Below are 23,828 nucleotides of genomic sequence, written 5' to 3'. Positions count from 1 at the left end.
ACAACCCTCCGCGACACCTATAAGAAGGAAATGGATGCCCCAATAACGGCAGTCAACAGAGAACGTGCAGATGAAGCATGAACAAATGACCTTCACAATCACCTGAAGAACGTTATCATAGATACAGCCACAAACATACTTGGCCCCAGCCGCAAAAAAGGTCGGAACGGCTGGTTTGACGATGAATGTAAGCTAGCAACGGAACGGAAGACTACCGGCATACCGAGTAATGTTGCATTCTCAAAGAACGCGGACACGCGCAGATACTTATCACGAACTCCGTCGAGTGGAGAAGCGATTTCATAGACGGAAACAGGAAAAGGGAAGCCTGCGAGAACCAACAAGTCTGTCCACTAGAAAAATACAGGGAGCAACCGCACCAGACGCGGAAGTTTTACCAACAAGTCAGCAGGATGAAGCCTTATTCAGATCAGATTTTCTCTCTGCGGCAAGCGATGGAAAAACTGTTGGAATATGGACAACAGTTGCACCATCTATTCATCGACTTTGAAGCCGCCTATGATAGCATAGCCAGGGTAAAACTGTACGCGGCCATGAGAGAATTCGGTATCCCGACCAAATTAATAAGACTGACTAGGCTGACCCTGACCAATGTGCGAGACGAGATAAAAGCACCAGGATCACTCTAAAGACCATTCGACATCAACAACGGTCTCCGACAAGGGGTTGCCCTATCATTCGTCATCTTTAACCTAGCCCTCGAGAAAGTGATCCGTGATGCTGAGGTAAATGCAAGAGGTACGATCCTCTTTAAGTCCACCCAACTACTGGCCTATGCTGACGATATCGACATCATGGGAAGAACCACCCGAGACGTACAAACTGAGGATGGACGATTCCGTAGCCTACATAACGACGAAATCTATGAGCAATACCATGACCATCAGGTTGTGGATAGAATCCGGCTCAATAGGTTACGGTGGGCGGGTCACTTAATCCGTATGGATGAGGATGATCCCACCCGGAAAGTCTATAAGGGAATATCTATGGTAGAAAAAGAAGACGAGGCAGACCCTACCTAAAATGGAGAGATGGCGTAGGCCAGGACGCTATACAGCTTTTAGGGATATCGAATTGATGGACCTCGGCGCAAAACCTGGATTCAACTTGGCCATGATACTATAAAAGGAACCCCAGTTTGAGAGGTCATGACACTTTAGAGGTGATAGATACCACGAGTTTTTAGCGAGTTTGAAGAGGAAGCACCACCTCCTTCCTCCTACATAAGCTTTCAACCCTCTCCGGGGATGTTTGAAATTCGTCAAACATTTGCACAGCGCGTCAAACACACCCATACATTGGCACGGAGCACATCTGGTGTAATTTGATCCCACCTGGTTCATTCTGCGGGTGGACCCCTTAAGGACCCTGAATTTTTGATGAGTTACCGCCCTATCGCCCTCATTACAGAGTTTGCCAAACTATTAAATTAAATGATCAGGGTTCGTATCAATAATTTCATTGATAATTATGAAGTCCTGCCGGCCAACTATTATGCCTATTCTGCTTGCAAATCGACGTCTACTTGCATTAATGATGTTCTGTTGTACATCTCGATATCTAATCGGAGGTTTTGACTGTGGCACTGGATGTAAAGAATACCTACGAGAAGGTGGATTTTGCGATTCTGTGTGACATAATGTCACGTTTCCGTTTCCTGCTGAAATTGTTCTATGTGTATCAAGGATAATGTCCAATCGCCGCCTTCAACTGGGATTAGACAACGTTCAAGTTGGCAATGGCATCTTCTGAGGATGCGTTTTAAGTCCTAATGTTGTTCAACTTTTATAGAGCATCCCTGAACAATAAATGTTCTAATTGTATTGAAATCTTCACCGCAACCAGAGACAAGTGGAATTCGACCTCCAAATATCTGCAAAGACAAGGTAATCTCTTTGTTGATGAATCCCGTAGATTGGGCTTACCAATCAACCCAACCGATCTATATCCTTTAAGTAAAGCAGGGTCACACCCGTGCTCATCAAAGTCAGTAATATCAACCTTGCTCATGTCAAGTTCATCACCATCTTAGGCAAGGAAATAACGAGGACTTATTCGGTCAGAGATCATTTGAACTCTATTATCTCGAAAATCTTAAAGGCCAGCAAGCTGATTACTTTTGCAACTGGTTTTGCTTGGACCTCACACCCCAGAAGCTCATGAAACTCTACAGATCGATGGTAAGGCCTATCTTAGAGTAGGCAGCTACATCAAAAAATGGATCCGCCCAGATACTTTGAAAGCACGATTAACTGTATATCTACTTGTATTTTGAAAAGATGCTGACAATGGTGTGTCCCTCAATGTATAGGTCGTTTCCAGAGCCACTGTAGTTCCCAATGAAGTTCCCATGATTTCAAATAAGGTTCAGGTCATCTTGTCTTATGACTTGGGAGGAACCTGTGGCAGGGCCCACATGGTGGTTGCTTGTGGTTAGGTTGGCCGATAACCTTAAATCTAGAGGTTTTCTGGTCCTGCCTTCAGACCTGATCGTTCGACCTGTATGTTGGTTGGTCCTGACGGAACCTAGGTCTCACCCTTTTTCTTAAATGTTGTTCCGTTTTGGTGGCTGAACTTGTTGCTGTCTTTCAGGCCATAAGAGTAGCTTTCAGGATATGTGAGGAGAAAGTTACCATTATTACAGACTCTACTCAAATTTGTAAATTACTCAAACAAACTTTCCTATCGTACTACCTAGTGGGCAAAGTACACGCCCTGGCTTCCGACCCCTGTTTTAAGTCTCTGAAATTTCTGGTCTGGTTCTGGTGTCCGACTCATGTGCGGCACCCATTAAATGAACTTGTCCATGTAGAGGCCCGCAAGTCTCTGGGTTCGTATCCCACGAGATTGACCCTCCCCTGATGATGTTCTGAAGGTCGTTCAGGAATACTCATACAAGGAGTGGAAGGATGACTATTCAGCAGGGTCACGGATCTCATCTTTCATCTTCAAACCACATATAATAAAGACTTTCTCAAGAGAGAAACGTGGCTTCGGATATATGTAACACTTGTAAAGTTAGAGAAACTAATAAACACATAATCTTTTGGTGTAAGGAGTATATCAGTTCCAGGATAAAGTGTAGATGGTATAACCTTCAACAAATGTTGGGATCCCTGAGTGACTGATGACCTTTTATATTTTTTTAAGGAGGCTATAGTCAAGGTTGTCCGGACAGCTGAGTGGTTAGAGCGCAAGGCTGTCGTACGGAAGGTCGCGGTTCAAATCTCACTGGTGGCAGTGGAATTGGTATCGTGATTTGACGTCGGATACCAGTCGACTCAGCTGTGAATGAGTACCTGAGTCAAATCAGAGTAATAATCTCGGGCAAGCGCAATGCTGACCACATTGCCTCCTAGTGTACCGTTACGGTCTTGAATGAAGTGCTCTAACACACTTCAAGGCCTTGATCCAATATGGATTGTTGCGCCAACGATTATTATATTTATAGTCAGATTATGATACTTTTTCTATTGTCTGGTGGGGCATCATTTTCTCCTACCGCCGTCTTTGGTTTTTGGCATTGATATATATACGTGCTTTTTTCACTCCAATAGTTCGATGTTTAGTAGAGTCGCGGTGAACTCCCTGTTTCACACTTTGTTGGATACAGTTATATGCATTCGTGCGTCAAGTTTCACCGGCCTTCTGGTCCGTTCTGGACCATTTTGGATGGAGATTTCATTACTTTAACTTTTATCAACACAACAACTGACTAATTACTCACAATCCTAAAGCATTTTCGACTAATATTGGATTTAATCGAACGCATCTCGAGACGTCGATAAGTAAAAAATTTAACCTTTAATGATGAAATGTATCTATTACTTCACCTTATCAGAAACGTTTTCAGTAAACGATTCAGTGAACATTGTCTGTTTTTATAACTGTGAAAGTTATTGGTTATTGGTTAATTAACACCTTTATCGGGGATACTTCCCTGTTCCGTTTTTCTTGCTCACTTTCACTAACACTTTCGAAATAACAATTTCGCTACTCAAATTCTACAACGAATTCAGCTCTGGTGTTCACACTTTTAGCACTAAGCAATGTACGCATTTATGTATCGCTTAATATGTTACCCAGTGGGTGTTTCTAGTTATTTGGGGAACATTTATAAGGGTTCAGTGGAAATTTTAAAAAGACGCTGCTGCGCCAGGTTGCAGCAGTATTATGAAGTCTGATAACCGCGTTGCGGGTATCGCTTAATCTCCTTCTTTCATTCACGAATCTCAGACAGTTGAATATAATATGCTCCGGGTCTTCGGGTGCAGCGGCCCATTCGGAACAGTCTGGAGACTCATTCAAACCGAAGCGATGCAAATAATTCCTGTATCCACCATATCCCGTAAGTAACTGCGTTAGGTGGTAATTTAATTATCAATGCTTGCGCTCGATCTATCTCTCAATACACGGGATCAGTATATGGGTCCATCGGCCCTTTTCGGTATTATTCCACCGTTGCTGCCATGTCCTGTATAGCTCCTTCATAGTGGCTTCTAGGGAGCCAGCCGTCACTTCGGCCGGCTTCACCCTTCTTCTCCAGTAGAGGCAGTATGCCTCATTCGCTAGAACATCTAAGAGAATCATTTCCCGCGATGACACACTCACCTGATACCATTCTATATGCACTGCACACCCTCATTGCGATTGGCCAGTACGCCGAACTCACCTTTCTCTGGTTCGCTGTGTTATCAAGTCCGCACGCGCAGACAGGAGCCGCGTATATCAGGATTGATTTCACCACCTGCTATCAGCAGACGGCGACAAGATTTTCGCCATCCAATATATGAAGCATCCTTGCTAAAGATGAACTAGCCTTTGCTGCCTTTTCGCGAGCATAGTCCAAGTGCCCCTTGAAGCTCAAACTTGGCATCGATCATTACTCCCAGGTATCAAATGATCGATTTTGAAACGACCTCGTGATTACCAACCCGGATTTTGACAGTGTTGTTTTTCCTGCGATTGGTAATAAGGACCGCCTTCGTCGTCTTATCTTCTGCCAGATCCAATTTTACCATTTGGAGCCATGCTTTGATTGCATGAATGGTTTTACTTGCATACAGTTCCATGTCCTACTGGTGTTTCGCAATTACTACCACTGCCAGGTCGTCTGCAAAACCAATCAATGTTGCCTTCGTTGGCACGCGAAGGCCGAGCACTCCGTCATACATTTTGTTCCACAACGCGGCCGCAGCAGTAGCCTTAAAAAACACTGTCACAATATATTCCTTCCGTCCGTAGTCTCTCGAAATCTCTCCGAAAGGTAACTCTCGATTATCCGAGCTAAGGAACAAGGGACACCCAGTTTAGCCAGAGTACCATTAATCCAACCCCAGTTGGCCGAGTTAAAGATATTCCTGACATCCAGCGTTACCACCGCGCAGCACTTACCAGCGACCGGTGCCTCCCGGACCAGGTCTACGGCCGTTGCAATAGCATGAACCGTAGACCGCGCTCTACGAAACCCATACTGCCACTCCGATAGACCACCCGCTAGCTCGACGAACGGAAGCAGCCTGTTGTATATCACCCTCTCCAACATCTTCCTCATAGTGTCTAAAAGACAAATAGGGCGATATGAAGAGGGTGCGCCAGGTGGTTTTTGGGGCTTCGGTAGCAGAACCAACTTCTGCCTCTTCCACTGAGCGTGAAACACCCCTTCGACCATGCATGATTCAAATGTGCTTATGAACCATGCGGGCCTGATCTTCACAGCCAACTGTGAAGAGGAGGTTATGCAACTGTGAAGAGGAGACCATCCAGCACATAACATTTGCGTGCAGAATGTTGAGCAGTACCGAGTACACCAATCGTCATAACTTCGTCTGAAAGATTCTCCATCACAACCTTGCTTTAAAGGATAACTTAATGGCAACCTACCATCCTTATTATAAGTATACTCCAGCAGAAAATCTTGGAAAATGATCGGGTCAAACTACTATGGGATCACACTATTGGAACGACCACAGTGGTAATCACAACAGACCCGATCTGGTTGTGCTTCTGAACGAGCGTGCTTCATAATCGATGTAGCCATACCGTTGGACCGGAACACTGTTGAAAAACAGCAAGTAAAAATCCGGAACTACGGCCCTTTGGCGGACGATATGAAGCAGACTTGGGGACTACAAAAGATCGAAGTAGTCCCAGTGGTCCCAGTGGCGACGGGATTAGTCCGGCGAAATTTACATAAAGCGTTGGAAACGCTCGATCTTGTTGCTGGACTGCCACATAGAGATGCAAAAAGCGGTTATCCTTGCAACCTGTGTTATTTTCTAAGGAGTCCTGTCTGATACCAATCGTGGAGTTTTTTTTAACTATAATGGTGTCATGGAATCATCACCATTAGCTTACAAATGCAAATCGAAATAAGAAAAATTAAACCAATCTTTTCATCAAAACCATAGAAAGCATTACAAATTGTGACAATTAATACAACAATAAATAATATAAATGAAACGAGTTGAATAAAAAAAATTAAACGCGAGCCTGGCTACAGTACCATAACATTTTCTGGCATGAATAACACTTTCCCATTACATTGAAACTCGTATTTAATTCGTATTTAATTTCAAGCCTAATACGGGAGTGATAGCTCGAATTAAATATTTAATTTGAAATCTCTCTTTGTATGTCCAGCAGCCAACACAATATCTTCAATTGTAGTAGGGGCTCCTGTAAATAAAGTTGGATGAGAAAAACACACAACAAAATAAAATACTTCATTACCGAGATGATACCATTCGTCGATGCCAACATCTTTTCTCGCTGAGTTTAATGCATGCCTTAAGGCAAATAGTGCAGAAATTGACAGACAAATACCCAGTTCACCAGTTGCTAAAAATTTTCACTATATTCATTTCGAGTTCATTCAATTATAAGTGAAAATAGTACTTACTTTTTGAACCTAAAAATCCTCCTCTATTCGGCCTCTTTTGAAAAAGCTTGACACGAAAGTCGATAGGGATGTCTTTAGCGCCAGGAACATGGTATTCCCATGAATTAAACGTCGTCAGTTCACCTGTTTGACGATCGTATACAAGCTTTTCCATCAGCCAGTAGCCCAACCCTTGAACGAAGCCACCCTCAATCTGTCCCACATCAATGAGTGGACTTAAACTTTCACCAGTATCTTCTAATATATCTACCCGTGTTATTTGCCATTTACCAGTGAGAATATCTACCTCCGATTTCGGTGCAGGACATGCCCCATGTATCGTATGGTTCCAAATCTCCAGCATGGTGGATTTGTTGTGAAAACAGGTTGACATGCTCTTCGTAACATCTCTGCACTAGTTGAAGCCAAGTAGGACTTCCCATTTTATCTCGAACGGGTTTCATCCTAGTGAGTAATTCATTGCATGCCTTTTGAACACCCTTAAAAACATATTTAGGTTAATACCTAGAATTTCGAATTTAGCTGGAGTTATACAAGTGCAAGTCACCCATTTACTACTTTTTATGAAAATCGATTCAATGTCTGTCTGTCACTCCCAATTTACTCAGAACCGATTGGTACGAAATTTAGGTGAAAATATGTGCGCCATTTTGTTGTGAATTTTAAGGAGGGCCCCATACCTCAATTAGTACTTTTTGAAAGTGATCTTTCTTCTGATATTGGGTGAGACAAAGGGAGATAGGCCTCAAAATGTGTGCCCCACGAAGTGAAACAGGTCTCGTTCTCCGAACCTACCCAACCAAAAAATCTGTAAAAAATCTAGGCCTCAAATCTCATTCCGATATCTGCAAAAATAAAGTTAATAATAGTATATTACCAGATTTTAAAATTTACCCGAAGTTCTCTCCAGGGGTACAAAATTCTACGGCAGCATAGGTGATAATATAAGACATAATCACATAAAATTTGCAGGCAATCACAGTTATAGGATGTCAAATTTTCGTATTTCATGTAAATTATGGCATCCAAGACAAGTATGACGTCATAGTCATATAAACTTATATGAACGGCGGGCTCGAGGGAACATTTTAGTTTTCCTTTTTTGACTTTTTTAGTTAGTTTCATTTCAATTACTCCAGGTTGACATGTTTATGTATATGTATATGCTAATAAAGCTTGCCGGTAGTAATCAATATAATAGACATGTGTGCTCTGGTTACCACCGGTTTTTAATTTGAGTTGCTTGCTTTTTTGCATAGAATAAAGTGGAAAATGCGTGAAGATGCGTTACATCAATTTAGATGCGCACATATATGCATCCATCGTCATGTGGTAATAGAACATTGTTGTTTATTCAAAGGTGAACGTAGTATTTATGTCGTTGATTTGTATGTATGTAGATATGTGTATCTTGGGGTTTGGCAACACATGACGGAATATTTTGTATTTTTAGCTATGTAGGAATCGAAAATCGTGCACAGCGAATTTCTTACATAAGATGAACGCAAAACCTTTCTACCCGAAGCGCGAGGCTTCTGGTATCCCGACTTGTTTGAGTACTGCATCTGTTAGTCTCTACGTTCTTAATATTTCCATTACATTTATTAATTATTCTTCTCATCATCTAATTATGCTTTAGATTTAGTATCGTGATACTTATGACATTTTATGATAACATAATCACATATTTTCATGGTACCACCCAAATTTTATTCAGAATAAAGTATTGTTTTGAAGGTTTTGTTTGAAACAGAATGGTAATGTGGTATCAAATGATGGGGTTCAATTAGTACTTTTCGAAAATGATGTTATTTTTAATATTGAGTGAAACGCAGGAGAGTGAGGAATCAAAAAGTGTGGCTCAAAAAGTGAAACCGGTCTCGGTCTCAGAACTTGCCCAACGCAAAATTTGAAAAAAATTACACAAAATCTAGGCCTTAAAATAAACCCCATTCCGATATCTGCTCAGATAAAGTGAAGTGAAAACCCTACTTCAATTCTCTTTTTTTACTCAATTATAAAACGAGTTCACAAGAAAGCACATAGTAGCAACAATTTTGATACTAATTCTACTACTATTAGCAGAATTGTAGTGTCAAATTTATCCTTTTCTTGTGAATTTACCGCATTCTAAAATATCCGAAAATATCAATACAATATGGTAACCAACAGTCTGAAATACGCTATAACAGAATCCTATGCGTACATAAGACTGCTGCCTGCTACTGGTACCTGTAAACTATTGGAAAATTTCTTCAAAATTCTTTCAGCTGAAAACCAATATTTGAATTTCCGTTTCTAAACCAAGCAAAGATTAAAGAAGAAAAAGAACAAGTCGGGAAACCGGAAGCTGGACGCTTCAGGTACGAAAGGTTTTGTGTATTTCTTAGTACGCAGCACGTAATATATGCATATATTATGTGGGAATATCCACTTTCGGATGATATTGACATTTATAGTCTTGAATTTGCGAAGAAGCGACAACTTTGACGTATTATAACTTTGTTAGTAATAGTGCGATTTCCACCAAACTTGGTAAGATCATGCTCTATATTATACCCTATATTGTTGCGAAATTTCGTGGTCCTGGCATGAATTTAAGGGGGGTTCTGCAGCGAATTACTAAAAATTATAGTGATATACTATTATTAACTTTATTTATGCAGGTATCAGTGTGGAAGGTATTTCGGAGCCCAGGCACTATATAGTGGCAGCCTCTCAATTTTTTTCAGATTTTTCGGTTGGGTAGTTTCTGAGAATGGCCCCCGTAAAGGAATGGTCACTTTCAACCACCCGCACTCCCCACCTTTCCAACAAATGTAAAAACTAAGCTTCGGAAAGTACTGGCCGAGACCTTTAATTTGATACCCCACATGACTATATTTGATGAAAAAAAAATTTACACCCTCCTTTTGCATGTATGGGGACCCCCCCTTAAATTCGTTGTAAAAGGATGTAATTCACTGTATGCGTGAGCGTTCACAGTTCCCAGCTTTCCACCAAATTTGGTGTCAATCGCTATAACCGTCTCCGAGAAAAATGCGTGTGACGGACAGACAGACAGACAGACAGACAGACAGACAGACAGACAGACGGAGTGTGAGGAGTGGCCAGATCTCCCATCAGGCGCGACCCCAGCTGGCGGATAGGGGCATACCTATTGATGTGTAAATATGTGTTCATGCACTTTTCTTTTCTGACTGTGCATGGGCTAGTGTTTGCTCATCTCTGGTGCGCGGACCAAAATGGCTATGGGAAGGATACCCAGAACATAAAACCACCATGGAAGACGAGAGAAGGAGGAAACTTACGGTGCAGGGGCTCGGAACCCCAGTACCGGCGGCTTTTGGGAGTGAGCAAGCGGGCTCCCGGTCGTCGATATCCCTCGACCGCAGTGCCTCGGTGGTGGACAACTTGGCCACCGTGGCATATAATGCTACAAGTGATTTGGATCTGGAGAAGGAAGTATTCAAGCGAAGTACGACCTTACCGAGAACACCAATAACAAGACCAAACAAAGATGAACTGAAGGCAGATCCTTGGACGATAAAAACCGTGACAACACCCACCGCATATGTTCAAGATGCTCGACAGCAGGAGGTGCTCCAGGAACAAGGAAGAGACCCATTCAAAAGAAGCTCATCAACTTTGAGATCTCCACCAATGCCAAAGACGATGAAGGACAAGGTACAGGCAAGGTCAATAAACGCCAAAAGTGAAGGACCGTGCAAAAGGGGTAACCCTGCCGGGACTTATAGAGAACAGAGTCCCGATCTGGAGGAATTGCCCTTCACCCAGCTTGGGGCAAAAATAGTTGAGCTGTCCGAGTTTATCAAGGACAAGCACAACGTGCACCAAGCCATAAAGAATATGGTGAGGGCTATTAGAGTGCTCTACAATAGATCACAGGAGGAAAAGAATAATAAGGACACGCCGAACCCCGCTGTGCCAACAGTATCACAAGCGACCCAAGTGACGCCTAACCGTACTACCATCGAATTCCAGCGAAATAAGCGAGTACGTGAAAAAGAGGGGGATCCTGTAAATAATCAGCAGGCGCCTAAGAGAAAAAAAGGCGGACAGGACATCCTAAAAACCAACACCAACAGGCCAGAAGGAGGAAACCGTACAGCAAATCTAGGAAACTCGACCAGCGTTGCGAAGCCCAAGACCAGCGAAAACGATGGATGGACTAAAGTTACCAACAAAAAAGCGGAACGAAAAGCAAAAGTGCGAACTCGTCCAGATGTAATTGTTATCTCCAGTAAGGGCAATCTATCCTACGCGGAGATACTCAAAAAGGTCAAAGCGGATCCCGACCTAAAAGATCTAAGCGGAAATGTAAACCGAATCCGAAGAACTCAGAAAGGGGATCTCATGTTCGAGCTGAAAAGATCCAGCGTGAGCAAAACTGATGACTTTCGCACTCAAGTGAAAAACTCACTTGGGGAGAATGCCGCAGTGCGTGCCCAAAAACATGAGATCTGTATACATTGTAAGGATCTCGACGAAGTAACATCGAAAGAAGAAATTTGTACTGCTCTGAAGGAGCAATTTAAGTTGAAAGAACTCACCGAGGAGTCAGTTGTGGGCCTGCGAAAAGCCTATGGTGGTACTCAAACAGCCACAATACGAGTACCAGCGGAGGCAGCACAGATGTTGTTGGCTGCCGGAAGGGTTCGAATTGGATGGGTTGTCTGCCGTTTAAGGGAACAAATTTCACTGAAGAGGTGCTTTAAATGCCTTATGTTTGGGCACTTCGCGAAGGCATGCACCAGCAGCATTGATCGATCCGATCGATGCAGAAGGTGTGGGGAGAAAGGTCATATTGCCAGAGAGTGCAATAGGGACCCCAAATGCCTATTGTGCGAAGTAAAAGAGGGACAGGATAACCGGCACATTGCCGGAAGTGGTAAATGTCCAGAATTTAGGAAGGCGCTCACTGCAATGAGAAAATGAGGTTTATCCAAATAAACCTCAATCATTGCAGGGTCGCTCAGGATTTACTTGAGCAGGCCACGTTCGAATCTGAGATGGAAATCGCCATCATAAGCGAACCGTATAGACACCGTCACGGTGGCATATGGGTCAAAGATTCGACTGGTGGAGCGGCGATATGGGCTTGCGGTCGACAGGCCATACAATGTACTGCAAGTCAAGTAGGTAGTGGCTTCGTGTGGGCGAAAATAAGTGGTGTATATGTATACAGCTGCTACGCCCCGCCAAGTTTGACACTGCCTGAATTCGAGCAAATGCTTGATAATCTTGTTCTCGACGCGAGGGGACGTAGTCCAAAGGTGATTGCTGGTGATTTCAATGCTTGGGCCCTAGAGTGGGGTAGTAGGGAATCAAATGCTAGGGGGCGCAGTTTATTAGAAGCTTTTGCGCAGATGGACATGGTTTTGGCCAACGAAGGTGCTGTAAACACCTTCCAGAAAGGGGGGTCAGGCTCGGTTGTAGACCTGACCTTTGTCAGCCCTTCGCTGGCGCATGGTATGTCCTGGTGCGTCAGTGAACGCTACACCCACAGCGATCACCAGGCAATCTTCTTTGAGACATGTGTCGAGCCACAGACCAAAGAGCTATCATGCCCGAAACCGAAAAAGATTTCAGGCTGGTCTGCAAAATCTTTGGATGAGGAGACCTTCATAGAGGTGTGGTTAGATCAGCCTGATAAAGCAGGCACCTCTACGGAAAGAGCTGTCCATCTGGCTCACTGCATTGCCAAAGCGTGTGACGCGTCCATGCCTAGAAGGTGTTCATTCCCCAGTAGAAGACCAAACTACTGGTGGAATGATGAACTGACCGGCCTTCGATCAGCCTGCCACCGAGCCAGAAGAGTGGCTCAAAGGGCGATAGGTAGAGTCGAACAGGGACAAAAAGAGCTCGCCTATAAGGCAGCCCGCAAAAACCTCAAGCTCGCCATCCAGCGAAGCAAGAGGGAGTGCTTTAAGGAGCTCTGCTCAGAAGCGAACATAAACCCGTGGGGGAATGCCTACAGAATCGTGATGGGACGATTCAGAGGCCGTTCATCTCCGCAGATCACGTGCCCCACCCTCTTGCTAAAAATCATCCAGGGGTTATTCCCCCAGCAAGAGGAGAGCACCGAGACATTCCAACCATCTCTAAATATGGCGGCAATTCCACCAGTCACCAGAGACGAGCTGTTGGATATCTGCGGTAGAATAGGAGACAACAAAGCGCCGGGCCTGGACGGAGTACCGAATAAGGCCCTTAAGCTTGCCGTGAAATCCAGACCGGACATGTTCGCTGAGTTGTTCGAAGCGTGCATGTCCGAGGGGATATTTCCAGTGGCATGGAAGCGGCAAAAGTTGGTACTTCTGCCTAAACCAGGTAAACCTCCAGGTGAACCATCCTCATATCGACCCATATGTCTCCTGGACACGGTGGGGAAAATGCTAGAGCGGGTAATCTATAATAGATTACTCCCGGTTGTTGAGAGCCAAGGCGGCCTTTCGGATCGGCAGTATGGGTTCCGTAAAGCCAGATCAACCATTGATGCCATCAAATTGGTTACTGGCTTGGCCGAAGATGCAATTCACGGAAAGGGTAGTACCAGCAAATATTGCGTGGTAGTAACCTTGGATGTGAAAAATGCATTTAATTCGGCCAATTGGAATCTAATACGGAAATCTTTAGCGAAGGTTGGTATTCCCGCCTATCTCGCTGCTATCGTCGATAGTTATTTAACTGAAAGGAGGCTCTGGTATGACACCGATGACGGACTGCAGGAGTACGTTGTTTCCGCGGGTGTCCCGCAGGGCTCCGTATTGGGCCCACTACTGTGGAACATCATGTACAACGATGTATTTAATCTTCCCCTTCCGGGGGAAGCCACAGTGGTGGGTTACGCTGACGACATAGCGCTGGTTGTTGTCGGAAAGCATCTCGAAGATGCTGAGTTATACTCAAGTGAGGCAATCGGTGCTGTTAAAAGTTGGCTAAAGAGCTCTGGTCTGACACTTGCGGAGGAAAAAACGGAAGCGGTCCTCATCACTAAGCGCCGGAAGAGAAATTACGCCTGTATTAGAATCGGGAATCATATCATCACTTCCAAGCCGGCCATCAAATACTTGGGAGTGGTGATAGACAGGAAGCTTAGCTATAAGCAACATGTGCGGTATGTTTGCGATAAATCATCCACTGCAAGTATGGCCCTGGCAAGGATGATGCCGAACATTGGAGGGCCACGGCATACCTCCAGGTTACTTATAGCCAGGGTGGTGACCTCGATCATGCTCTATGCAACCCCAGTTTGGAGGGAGGCGTTGTGGATGTCAGGGAACGCTACCAAACTGAGTTCAGTCTACAGGAGGACAGCCCTGAGGGTATGCTCTGCCTTCAGGACTGTCTCAGATGATGCAGCATTCGTCATCTCCGGAATGATGCCGATTGACATCTTGGCAGATGAGATGGCGAACATATACAATGCAAAGCCAACCTCTTCCTCATCGCGGACGAGGAAGACGGAAAGGGAGAGATCCATAAATAGATGGCAAGAGCGGTGGGAACGCTCGGGAAAGGGCCGGTGGACGCACAGGCTCATTCCTGCCATCAAGGAGTGGTTGGAGAGACGACACGGTGAGATTAATTATAATCTCACCCAGTTTCTCACGGGGCACGGAGGATATCTCCAATACCTTCACAGGTTTAAATTGGAGACCTCACCCGATTGTCCAAATTGCAATGGAGTCCCAGAGGACCCAGAGCATGTGTTCTTCCACTGTCCGAGATTTGTGGAAGAAAGGAGGAATCTAGAGGAGACTCTAGGGGAGGTGCTGGTACCAGAAAGTCTGGTGCCGAAAATGCTAGCACATCAGGAGAATTGGGATGCGGTAAACTCCATGATTGCATCTATCCAAAATAAACTGCGAAAAGCAGAGGAGAGGAGAAAAACGCGGTCACGTGCGCCGCGTATAGAAGAAAGGTGACAAAGCTAGAGTGAGCTGACTCCGCCCCGTGATGTAATACCTTATGGTGGTTCCGCGGGGCAGGGAGGGAGTCGGGGGTGGTTTTAGTGGGTAAAAATCCCACACGCTGGTGTGTCCAGACCAGTGTCTTTTTGAAGATTTCCACCTCCTCAAAAAAAAAAAAAAAAAAAAAGACAGACAGACGGACAGACAGACAGACAGACAGTAAACCGATTTTAATAAGGTTTTGTGTTTACACAAAACCTTAAAAAGCAGCTATCAAATTCTTACCCACTCCGCTTAAGATTATCAAATAGTCAAACCATTTCACACGTTGAGGATTAGTTTGGTGGATAAAGTGGATTTCGTGAGATCACAAAGGTTAAACGTTTTTCTGAAATGTTTAGCACTTAAATGGGGACAAGAGGAGAATCCAGAGATGAAAATTCTGGAAACCAGAAGCTGGACTCTTCAGGTATGAAAAGTTTTGTGTATTTTTTTTATAAAGACATTTGCCCACTGCATTTATCCCATTAGTACGTAGCACGCATATATTATGTGAGAATATTCACTATCGGGTGACGTAAGCATTCAAAGTCTTGAATTAGCAAACAAATGAAAACTTTGACCTATTATAACTTTGTTAGTAATAGTGCGGTTTCCACGAAACTTAGTAGGATCATGCTCTATATTATAGCCTACATGGCTTTCGTGGTGCTAGGACGAACTTAAAGGGGTTATGCTCCCAATTTCTGAAAATTATAGTAATATACTATTATTAACTTTATTTGAACAGATATCGGTATTGGAAGATATTTGGGGCCTACGCACCATATAGTGGCACCCACTTAATTTTTGTCAGATTTTTCGGTTGGGCAGTTTCTGAGAATGGGCCCATTAAATAAATGATGACTTCCGATACCCCGCACTCCCCACCTCTCCAACAAATGTTAAAACTAATACCGGCTTCGGAAAGTACTAATTGAGACTTTTCATTTGATACCCCACATGACTATATTTGGAAAAAAATTACACACCCCTTTTGCATGTATGGGGTACCCCTTAAATCCAACGTAAAAGGATGTAACTCACTGTATGCACGAATGTTCACAGTTCCCACCTCTCTACAAAATTTGGTGTCAATCTCAGTAACAAATTTCATTAGCAAGTACGTATACACAGACCTCACCAGTAATTTATGGTGATATTCAAATAACTAAAAACAAACAAGTCGGGAAACCGGAAGCTGGACGCTTCAGGTACGAAAGGTTTTGTGTATTTCTTAGTACGTAGCACGTAATATATGCATATGTCCACTTTCGGGTGATATTGACATTCATAGTCTTCAATTTTCAAAGAAGCAACAACTTCGACGTATTATAAATTTGTTAGTAATAGTGCGATTTCCATGAAACTTGGTATGATCATGCTCTACATTATAGCCTACATCACTGCAGAATTTCGTGCCGCTAGGATGAATTTAAGGGGGGTTTCCAGCCAACTACAAAAAATTATAGTAATATACTATTATTAACTTTCTTTGAACAGATATCGGTATGAAAGGTATTTCGGAGCCAAGGCACCATATAGTGGCAGCCTCCTGATTTTTTTTCAGATTTTTCGGTTTGGTAGTTTCTGAGAATAGCCCCCTTAAAGAAATGATCACTTTCAACCCCCCGCACTCCCCACGTTTCCAAGAAATGTTAAAACTAAGACCGGCTTCGAAAAGTACTAATCGAGACCTTTAATTTGATACCCCACATGACTATATTTGATGAAAAAAAATTTTACACCCCCCTTTTGCATGTATGGGGACCCCCCCCTTAAATTCAACGTAAAAGGATGTAACTCACTGTGTGTGCGAGCGTTCACAGTTCCCATCTTTCTACCAAATTTGGTGTCAATCGCTATAACCGTCTCCGAGAAAAATGCGTGTGACGGACAGACAGACAGACAGACAGACAGACAGACAGACAGACGGACAGACAGACAGACAGACAGACAGACAGACAGACAGACAGACGGTAAACCGATTTTAATAAGGTTTTGCGTTTACACAAAACCTTAAAAAACAAAAAAAAAACAAAAAACAAGTCGGGAAACCGGAAGCTGGACGCTTCAGGTACGAAAGGTTTTGTGCATTTCTTAGTACGTAGCACGTAATATATGCATATACAATATTATGTGAGAATATCTACTTTCGGATGATATTGACATTTATAGCCTTGAATTTGCAAAGAAGCGAGAACTTTGACGTATTATAACTTTGTTAGCAATAGTGCGATTTCCACCAAACTTGGTAACATCATGCTCTATGTTACGCCCTATATTGTTGCGAAATTTCGTGGTCCTAGTTTGAATTTAAGGGGGGTTTTGCAGCGAATTACTAAAAATTATAGTAATATACTATTATTAACTTCATTTGTGCAGATATCAGTGTGGAAGGTATTTCGGAGCCCAGGCACCATATAGTGGCAGCCTCTTGATTTTTTTCAGATTTTTCGGTTGGGTAGTTTCTGAGAATGGCCCCCGTAAAGGAATGGTCACTTTCAACCCCCCGCACTCCCCACGTTTCCAATAAATGTCAAAACTAAGACCGTTTTCGAAAAGTACTAACTAAGACTTTTCATTTGATACCCCACATGACTATATTTGGAAAAAAATTACACACCCCTTTTGCATGTATGGGGTACCCCTTAAATCCAACGTAAAAGGATGTAACTCACTGTATGCACGAATGTTCACAGTTCCCACCTATCCACAAAATTTGGTGTCAATCTCAGTAACAAATTTCATTAGCAAGTACGTATACACAGACCTCACCAGTAATTTATGGTGATATTCAAATAACTAAAAAAAAAAAAACAAAAGTATCTCCAGGGGCCTTACATATGATGATGACATCACGGCCTAGAATGCAATAAATTTACATGAAATGCAATAGTTGGATTGTGTTCAAATACAGTTATGTCCTATATTATTCCTATGCTGATGCCAAATTTTGTACTTCTAGGATAAACTTAGGGGAATTTTTCGGGGAAATATATGGTGATATACTATTATTAACTTTGGAGATATTAGAACGGTATGCATTTCAAGGCCTAGATTTTATAGAGATGCATCACTGTGATTTTTTTCACCTTTTTCGGTTTGGATAGGTTCTGAAAACGAGACCTGTTTCAATTTTTGGGGCACACATTTTGAGCCCTCACTGCCTAATGTCAAAAATAAGATCAGTTTCGAAAAGTGCTAATCGAGCCCTTTCATTTCATACCCCACATTCTGTGATAAATAAAATTACACCTCCTTTCGCATGTATGGGAAACCCCTTTGAGACTCAACACAAAATGGCGCCACTCGCTGCATGTAAACCAACAAACCACAAGACAGGCATTAAATCGATTTTAATAAGGTTTGGTTTGACACAAAATCTTAAAAACCAACAAGAAATTTAGCATTTCTCACTCCGGTGGAATGGCAAAGCTGATGATTATAAAAACGTCCCTGAAAAAAAATTTAGTATCTGTCTTCAGCTAATGTGCGAAATAATTCGCGTTGTCGGTTCTTAAATTTGGACAAAAATGTTGGTCAAAAACCGATATAATTCAACTTTCTCAACTTGTTCATTGGCCGTGACTGCAAGTAAGTACGTTAAAATTAGAATGAAGTGCCATAATCAAAAGTTACGAAAGAAAATTAACACTATGCCATCACCCGTAGTTGGAAAATTACAATTAACTTGATCCTAAGCAAACCCCAAAAGGTAACTATTATATTATCAATGGATCGATAATGCGGGGAAGTAGGTTTCTTTTACCCATTACCCTAAAATCTTTACATCTATTAGCTCTTTCCTACTCTCTACATCATCCCCTCTACATCAACCAACCACTTTATGCGGGTAACCTACATACCTACACCTACCTTTCTCCTTCCTAAAAGCTCTGCAATGCGATCTCTATTCCCTTATACTGCCGCAAAATAATTTAATTAAACCATTGAAGCAGCGATCAATGAACATTTCAATGTTTATAACAATACTCGACAACCAGTTCGCCAACAGAATTAGATTACTCCCATCTAATATTAAGGGGGTCATCCCGTGTGTCGAATCCGCGGAATCGATTTTTTCGCATCAAGATATAGTGTAGAATATGGCAAAGTGATTTTTGGATATTGGGAGTCGTTCGGAAATTACAGTGTTAAACAAGTAAAATGCCACATGCCAGGTTTATGTCGATCGCTGTAAGGTGCATATTTATCGTTCCTAATAACGTTCGAATGGCTTCGCTAAAATCATCAAAAAAAATTAAAGCCAAGGATGTAGTTGTGTTTCTTCAAAAAACCTAAGGTTTATGGTTAGTTAGTTTAGTTAGTTTAGTTAAATGGGGGGGAGCCGCAGCTCCGAGCACTCAGGCCATTATTAGGCCCATTGTACTATCCCCGTAAGTTGCCTATTCAATGGCTTCCCGCCTACGGTGTTCGTAGGCTTTAGCGAATCTGAGAACATTCTCAAGAGGCAGAGAGTGTGCAGATTCTTCATTGAAGAAAACCTTGCCAAGGTGTCTTCGTCTGAGATCTGAGGATGCCGGGCAGCTGCATAAAAAGTGCAGGGCAGTTTCCTCCTCCTCCTCACATTGGCTGCACACAGCCGAAACCACTACCCCAATCTTTTCCATATGGTAGTTTAAGGGGTAGTGTCCCGTCAAAAGCCCTACTAGGGTTTTCATGTCCCTACTTCTTAAGGGACAACAAAAATGCCGCTCTAGTGGCCCTAGGCTCCTTCACAAGGATTTTCGCTTGCCGGCAAGAGTCCAAATTTCTCCACTCGGTTGCGTGAATCCTTGCAATTTCACCTTTCAGAGTAGACTTGACAGTAGATGGTCGGATTCCAAGAGCTGGTTCGGGGCCCGCCATTGTGGATCCAGATCCCTCGGCGAGCCAGTCTATCAGCCCCCTCATTACCGGCGATGTTAGAGTGCCCCGGCACCCACATTAGGAATGTTTCGTTCAGTCGGCCAAGTTTCAGCAGCACCTGATGACAACTCCACACCAACTGGCTTGATATGTTGTTGCCATCCAGTGCCGATAATGCCGCCCGACTGTCGGAACAGATTCGAATGGTGCGACCCCTCCATTAAGGTTTATGGACTAGGTGTAGTAGATTAATGGTCAATTAAGATTTTGTGGTTAAAAATCACATTGTACTTTTTAAAGACGTTTTTCTCGAAACTGAAAATCTGCTGCCACCATAGCCTAAAATTTATCCAACGAAATTCTTTGAAGTTTTCAGGACGTCTTCAGAACATTTTTCAAAGGTTAGCAAACTAGGATAATTCATTCAGTAGTTTTTTTTTATTCATTAAAGAAGCCTTGAAAAAACGCCAAAATGCAGACAAAAAAGTTTAACAAGGAACCAAAAATTTAGCTTTGAATATTTTTTAATAATCCTAGTTTGCGGACTGTGTCTCCACGTTGCAATGCCGTTATATTGTTTCTTTAAAACGGTCACAGCGCCATCTAGCATGGTAGCAGAAAAACACATTTTTTGGAGATGAATGTATAAGTTGCTCTGTATTTCAATAATGAACTATGCTATCGGGCTGGAAAAATTACTACGCGTGCTCAAGATATTAATAAATATATGGAAAAAATCGCATTTGTACCTTTATGCAGTTCTTGACAGAAAATTTCTAAAAAAAGCGAAAAAAACAGCCTTCACACGGGATGACTCTTTTGTAGGTGCCCCAACCTACTTACACAAGTGGCGGACACTGTTCCAGAACATGTGTGGAAGTTTCGGCGCACGCTTCACAAAATCTGCGAAAAAATCTATAGATATCCCCAGCTTCCTCCGGTGGTAGCTCGTAGTTTAAGTTACCAATCCCAGTGACGAATGAGTATTTTACTTCGATCCGAAGGCTATTCTCGGTGCGGTTTAAACAATATTTGCTGGCGCGACGTGGTGGGATATTGTATACGGTTGGATTTTTCTGAATTCCTAATAATTTTTCTGAATTCCTAATAATTTCCTAAATTGAAACTGGCGACCCCCAACACCAAATACTTTTTTAAGGTTTTGTGTAAACACAAAACCTTATTAAAATCGGTTTACCGTCTGTCTGTCTGTCTGTCTGTCTGTCTGTCTGTCTGTCCGTCACACGCATTTTTCTCGGAAACGGTTACAGCGATTGACACCAAATTTGGTAAAAAGGTGGGAACTGTGAACGCTCACGCATACAGTGAGTTACATCCTCTTACGTCGAATTTAAGGGGGGGGTCCCCATACATGCAAAAGGGGGGTGTAATTTTTTTTTTCATCAAATATAGTCATGTGGGGTATCAAATTAAAGGTCTTAGTTAGTACTTTTCGAAAACGGTCTTAGTTTTGACATTTATTGGAAACGTGGGGAGTGCGGGGGGTTGAAAGTGACCATTCCTTTACGGGGGCCATTCTCAGAAACTACCCAACCGAAAAATCTGAAAAAAATCAAGAGGCTGCCACTATATGGTGCCTGGGCTCCGAAATACCTTCCACACTGATATCTGCACAAATGAAGTTAATAATAGTATATTACTATAATTTTTAGTAATTCGCTGCAAAACCCCCCTTAAGTTCATGCTAGGACCACGAAATTTCGCAACAATAGGGTGTAACATAGAGCATGATGTTACCAAGTTTGGTGGAAATCGCACTATTGCTAACAAAGTTATAATACGTCAAAGTTGTCGCTTCTTTGCAAATTCAAGGCTATAAATGTCAATATCATCCGAAAGTGGATATTCTCACATAATATTGTATATGCATATATTACGTGCTACGTACTAAGAAATGCACAAAACCTTTCGTACCTGAAGCGTCCAGCTTCCGGTTTCCCGACTTGTTTGTAACTTAAAAAAAAAAACAAAAAGATGACGCCAAAATGGTCGTAGGTCGTAGGCATGTTAAAACCTCTCCCTGAAAATCACCGCTATCGAATAAAAAGTGACAACAACAAACGTGTTAATTTCCCAGATTGTAAAACAAGACAAAACCATTGAGCTCAATTAAGTTCTAACTAAGGGATTTTCTTGTGGTGTTGGTGTTGTGTATGTGATGCATGGGATAAGGAAATATTTACAAAAAACTATCCAAGCGTCATCATGACACGCGCCATTTGCATTATATTTCCGTTCGGTCTAGAAACTCGATTTGTATATAGCCTTTTGGCCCTCGATTAATTGAGCACCGTTCAACTCAGCAATGCCAATCACCTTCAAAGTACATGCACAATATCGGTTGCCTTTTGTCTGATATCTTCCGCACAGATCGATGCAATCGCCTCTACACCTCTATATATATATGCGATAGCAAAGCAAATGGCGAGCATCCCTAACTACCGCCCGATTCTCTATCCTCACAACTATGGGTTTTCCGAACTTCCTTCTATATACAGAAGGTAATCGAAGAAAACTCTCTATAAGAGTTACTGCATTAAATAACTTATGTATATATGTACAAAGAGTATAACATTGCAATAAACTAGCGCTAAAGGGAAGTGTTACATTAAATATTTTCAAATTGTGATGTTTTTCGTTCATGAGTACAAATGATGGTTGAGAAAAACTTTTCACTCGAATTTTTTGAATCAAACCGACATACAATGAAAAGGGGAGAGGGGGAGTCCACTATTTATATATATACTTACAAAGCAAACTGTTTCACTTCCTATGCTCCCGCCAGTGAATATGCTGTTGGCGCCACTAAATGTATTGGAAGCACTAACCGACACCATTTGTAACGGAATTTCAAATGTGTAAGCAGCAACTTGTGCGGCTTTTGTGTTGATTCCTTGCCCCATCTCTACTCCTCCGTGGGAAATCAGAACTGTTCCATCGTAGTGATAAATCGCCACTGCAGCCGACATTTGCATTTCATATGAAATAGGAAACCTCATAAGAGATACTCCAATTCCGCGCTTCCTCCAACGATTCTCCGCATTGAAAATATCTATATCTTTCCGACGAAGTCGATAGTCTGCATCCTTAATGAAATCTACCAGTAAGCCCTTCACGTCGCTTGCCTCAGGAATATTATTCAAACGGACATCAACTGGATCCATTTTCACGGCCCATGCAACATGTTCCATTACATTTTCGGTCATTGATATTCCCTCTAGTGTTCCAGGAGCCCGACACCATGAATGAGATGGCGCATCTGTGAGTACATCATTCCCACTGATTATCCATGAAGCAGTTCTTTGATAGCAATTAGGGACAGCCGGAATAGTGTAGCCCTCCACGGGACTTTCATTTTTTGTAACCCCACTGTCTTCGTAAAAATTGAGTGTATAAGACTGTATCCTCCCTTGCTCGTCCACAGAAAGGGTGTAATTGCTAATACATGCAATCCTCTTACCAGATGTTCTCATATTACTTTCAATACTCTGGACAAATCGAACAGGTCGGTTTGATAGCCAACTAGCTAATGCGCAAGCCACTGCAACGTGATTAGAACGCGAAATTTTACAACCAAAACTTCCACCCAAACGCCGAACCTCAACTTCAATTCGATTATCTGGGATGTTTAAAGCATTGGTGATACTGGCCTGAACTAAATCCATCCATTGAGTGGCGGAATACAAAAGCAGCCCATCTTCTCGAGGAATACTGACCGTAGTCTGAGTTTCTATTGAGAAATGGAACTGACCACCCATTTCAAAATAACCCCGAATTCTTTTAGGCTTTATCAAAATACCTTCAGATTTTTTCATTCCAGCGGAGTTCATACCACCACACGCAGTTTCTTCATTATATTCAATAATATGTTTGTGGTCAACCACATCCTTCACTGTTGATTTAATTTCCTGACCTGTCTTATTATGCGCATATAATATACGAACTCTGGTAGACGCGAGTTTAGCTAATTCGTTTGATTTTGCCAAAATAATACCAACTGGTTGCGAATGGTACTTTACTATATCAGCACAGAACAA

At 42.5% G+C, this 23,828-nt stretch overlaps 1 protein-coding gene across 1 annotated transcript; it reads right to left on the bottom strand.

The window, feature by feature from the left end:
- Positions 1–6,505: 6,505 nt before the first annotated feature.
- LOC119646373 (xanthine dehydrogenase 2-like) lies at positions 6,506–22,675 on the bottom strand. Its single transcript, XM_038046809.1, is given in 5 exon segments — positions 6,506–6,699; positions 6,754–6,861; positions 6,923–7,211; positions 7,213–7,401; positions 22,542–22,675. Coding segments are annotated over 5 exon segments (747 nt in total). The 5' UTR covers positions 22,629–22,675; the 3' UTR covers positions 6,506–6,625.
- Positions 22,676–23,828: the final 1,153 nt, after the last annotated feature.

Source organism: Hermetia illucens, chromosome 1 (assembly GCF_905115235.1).
Source record: "Hermetia illucens chromosome 1, iHerIll2.2.curated.20191125, whole genome shotgun sequence".
Taxonomy (NCBI): domain Eukaryota; kingdom Metazoa; phylum Arthropoda; class Insecta; order Diptera; family Stratiomyidae; genus Hermetia; species Hermetia illucens.
The sequence above is the reverse complement of the archived record's forward strand: the minus strand, read 5'-3'. Positions and strand labels throughout refer to the sequence as shown.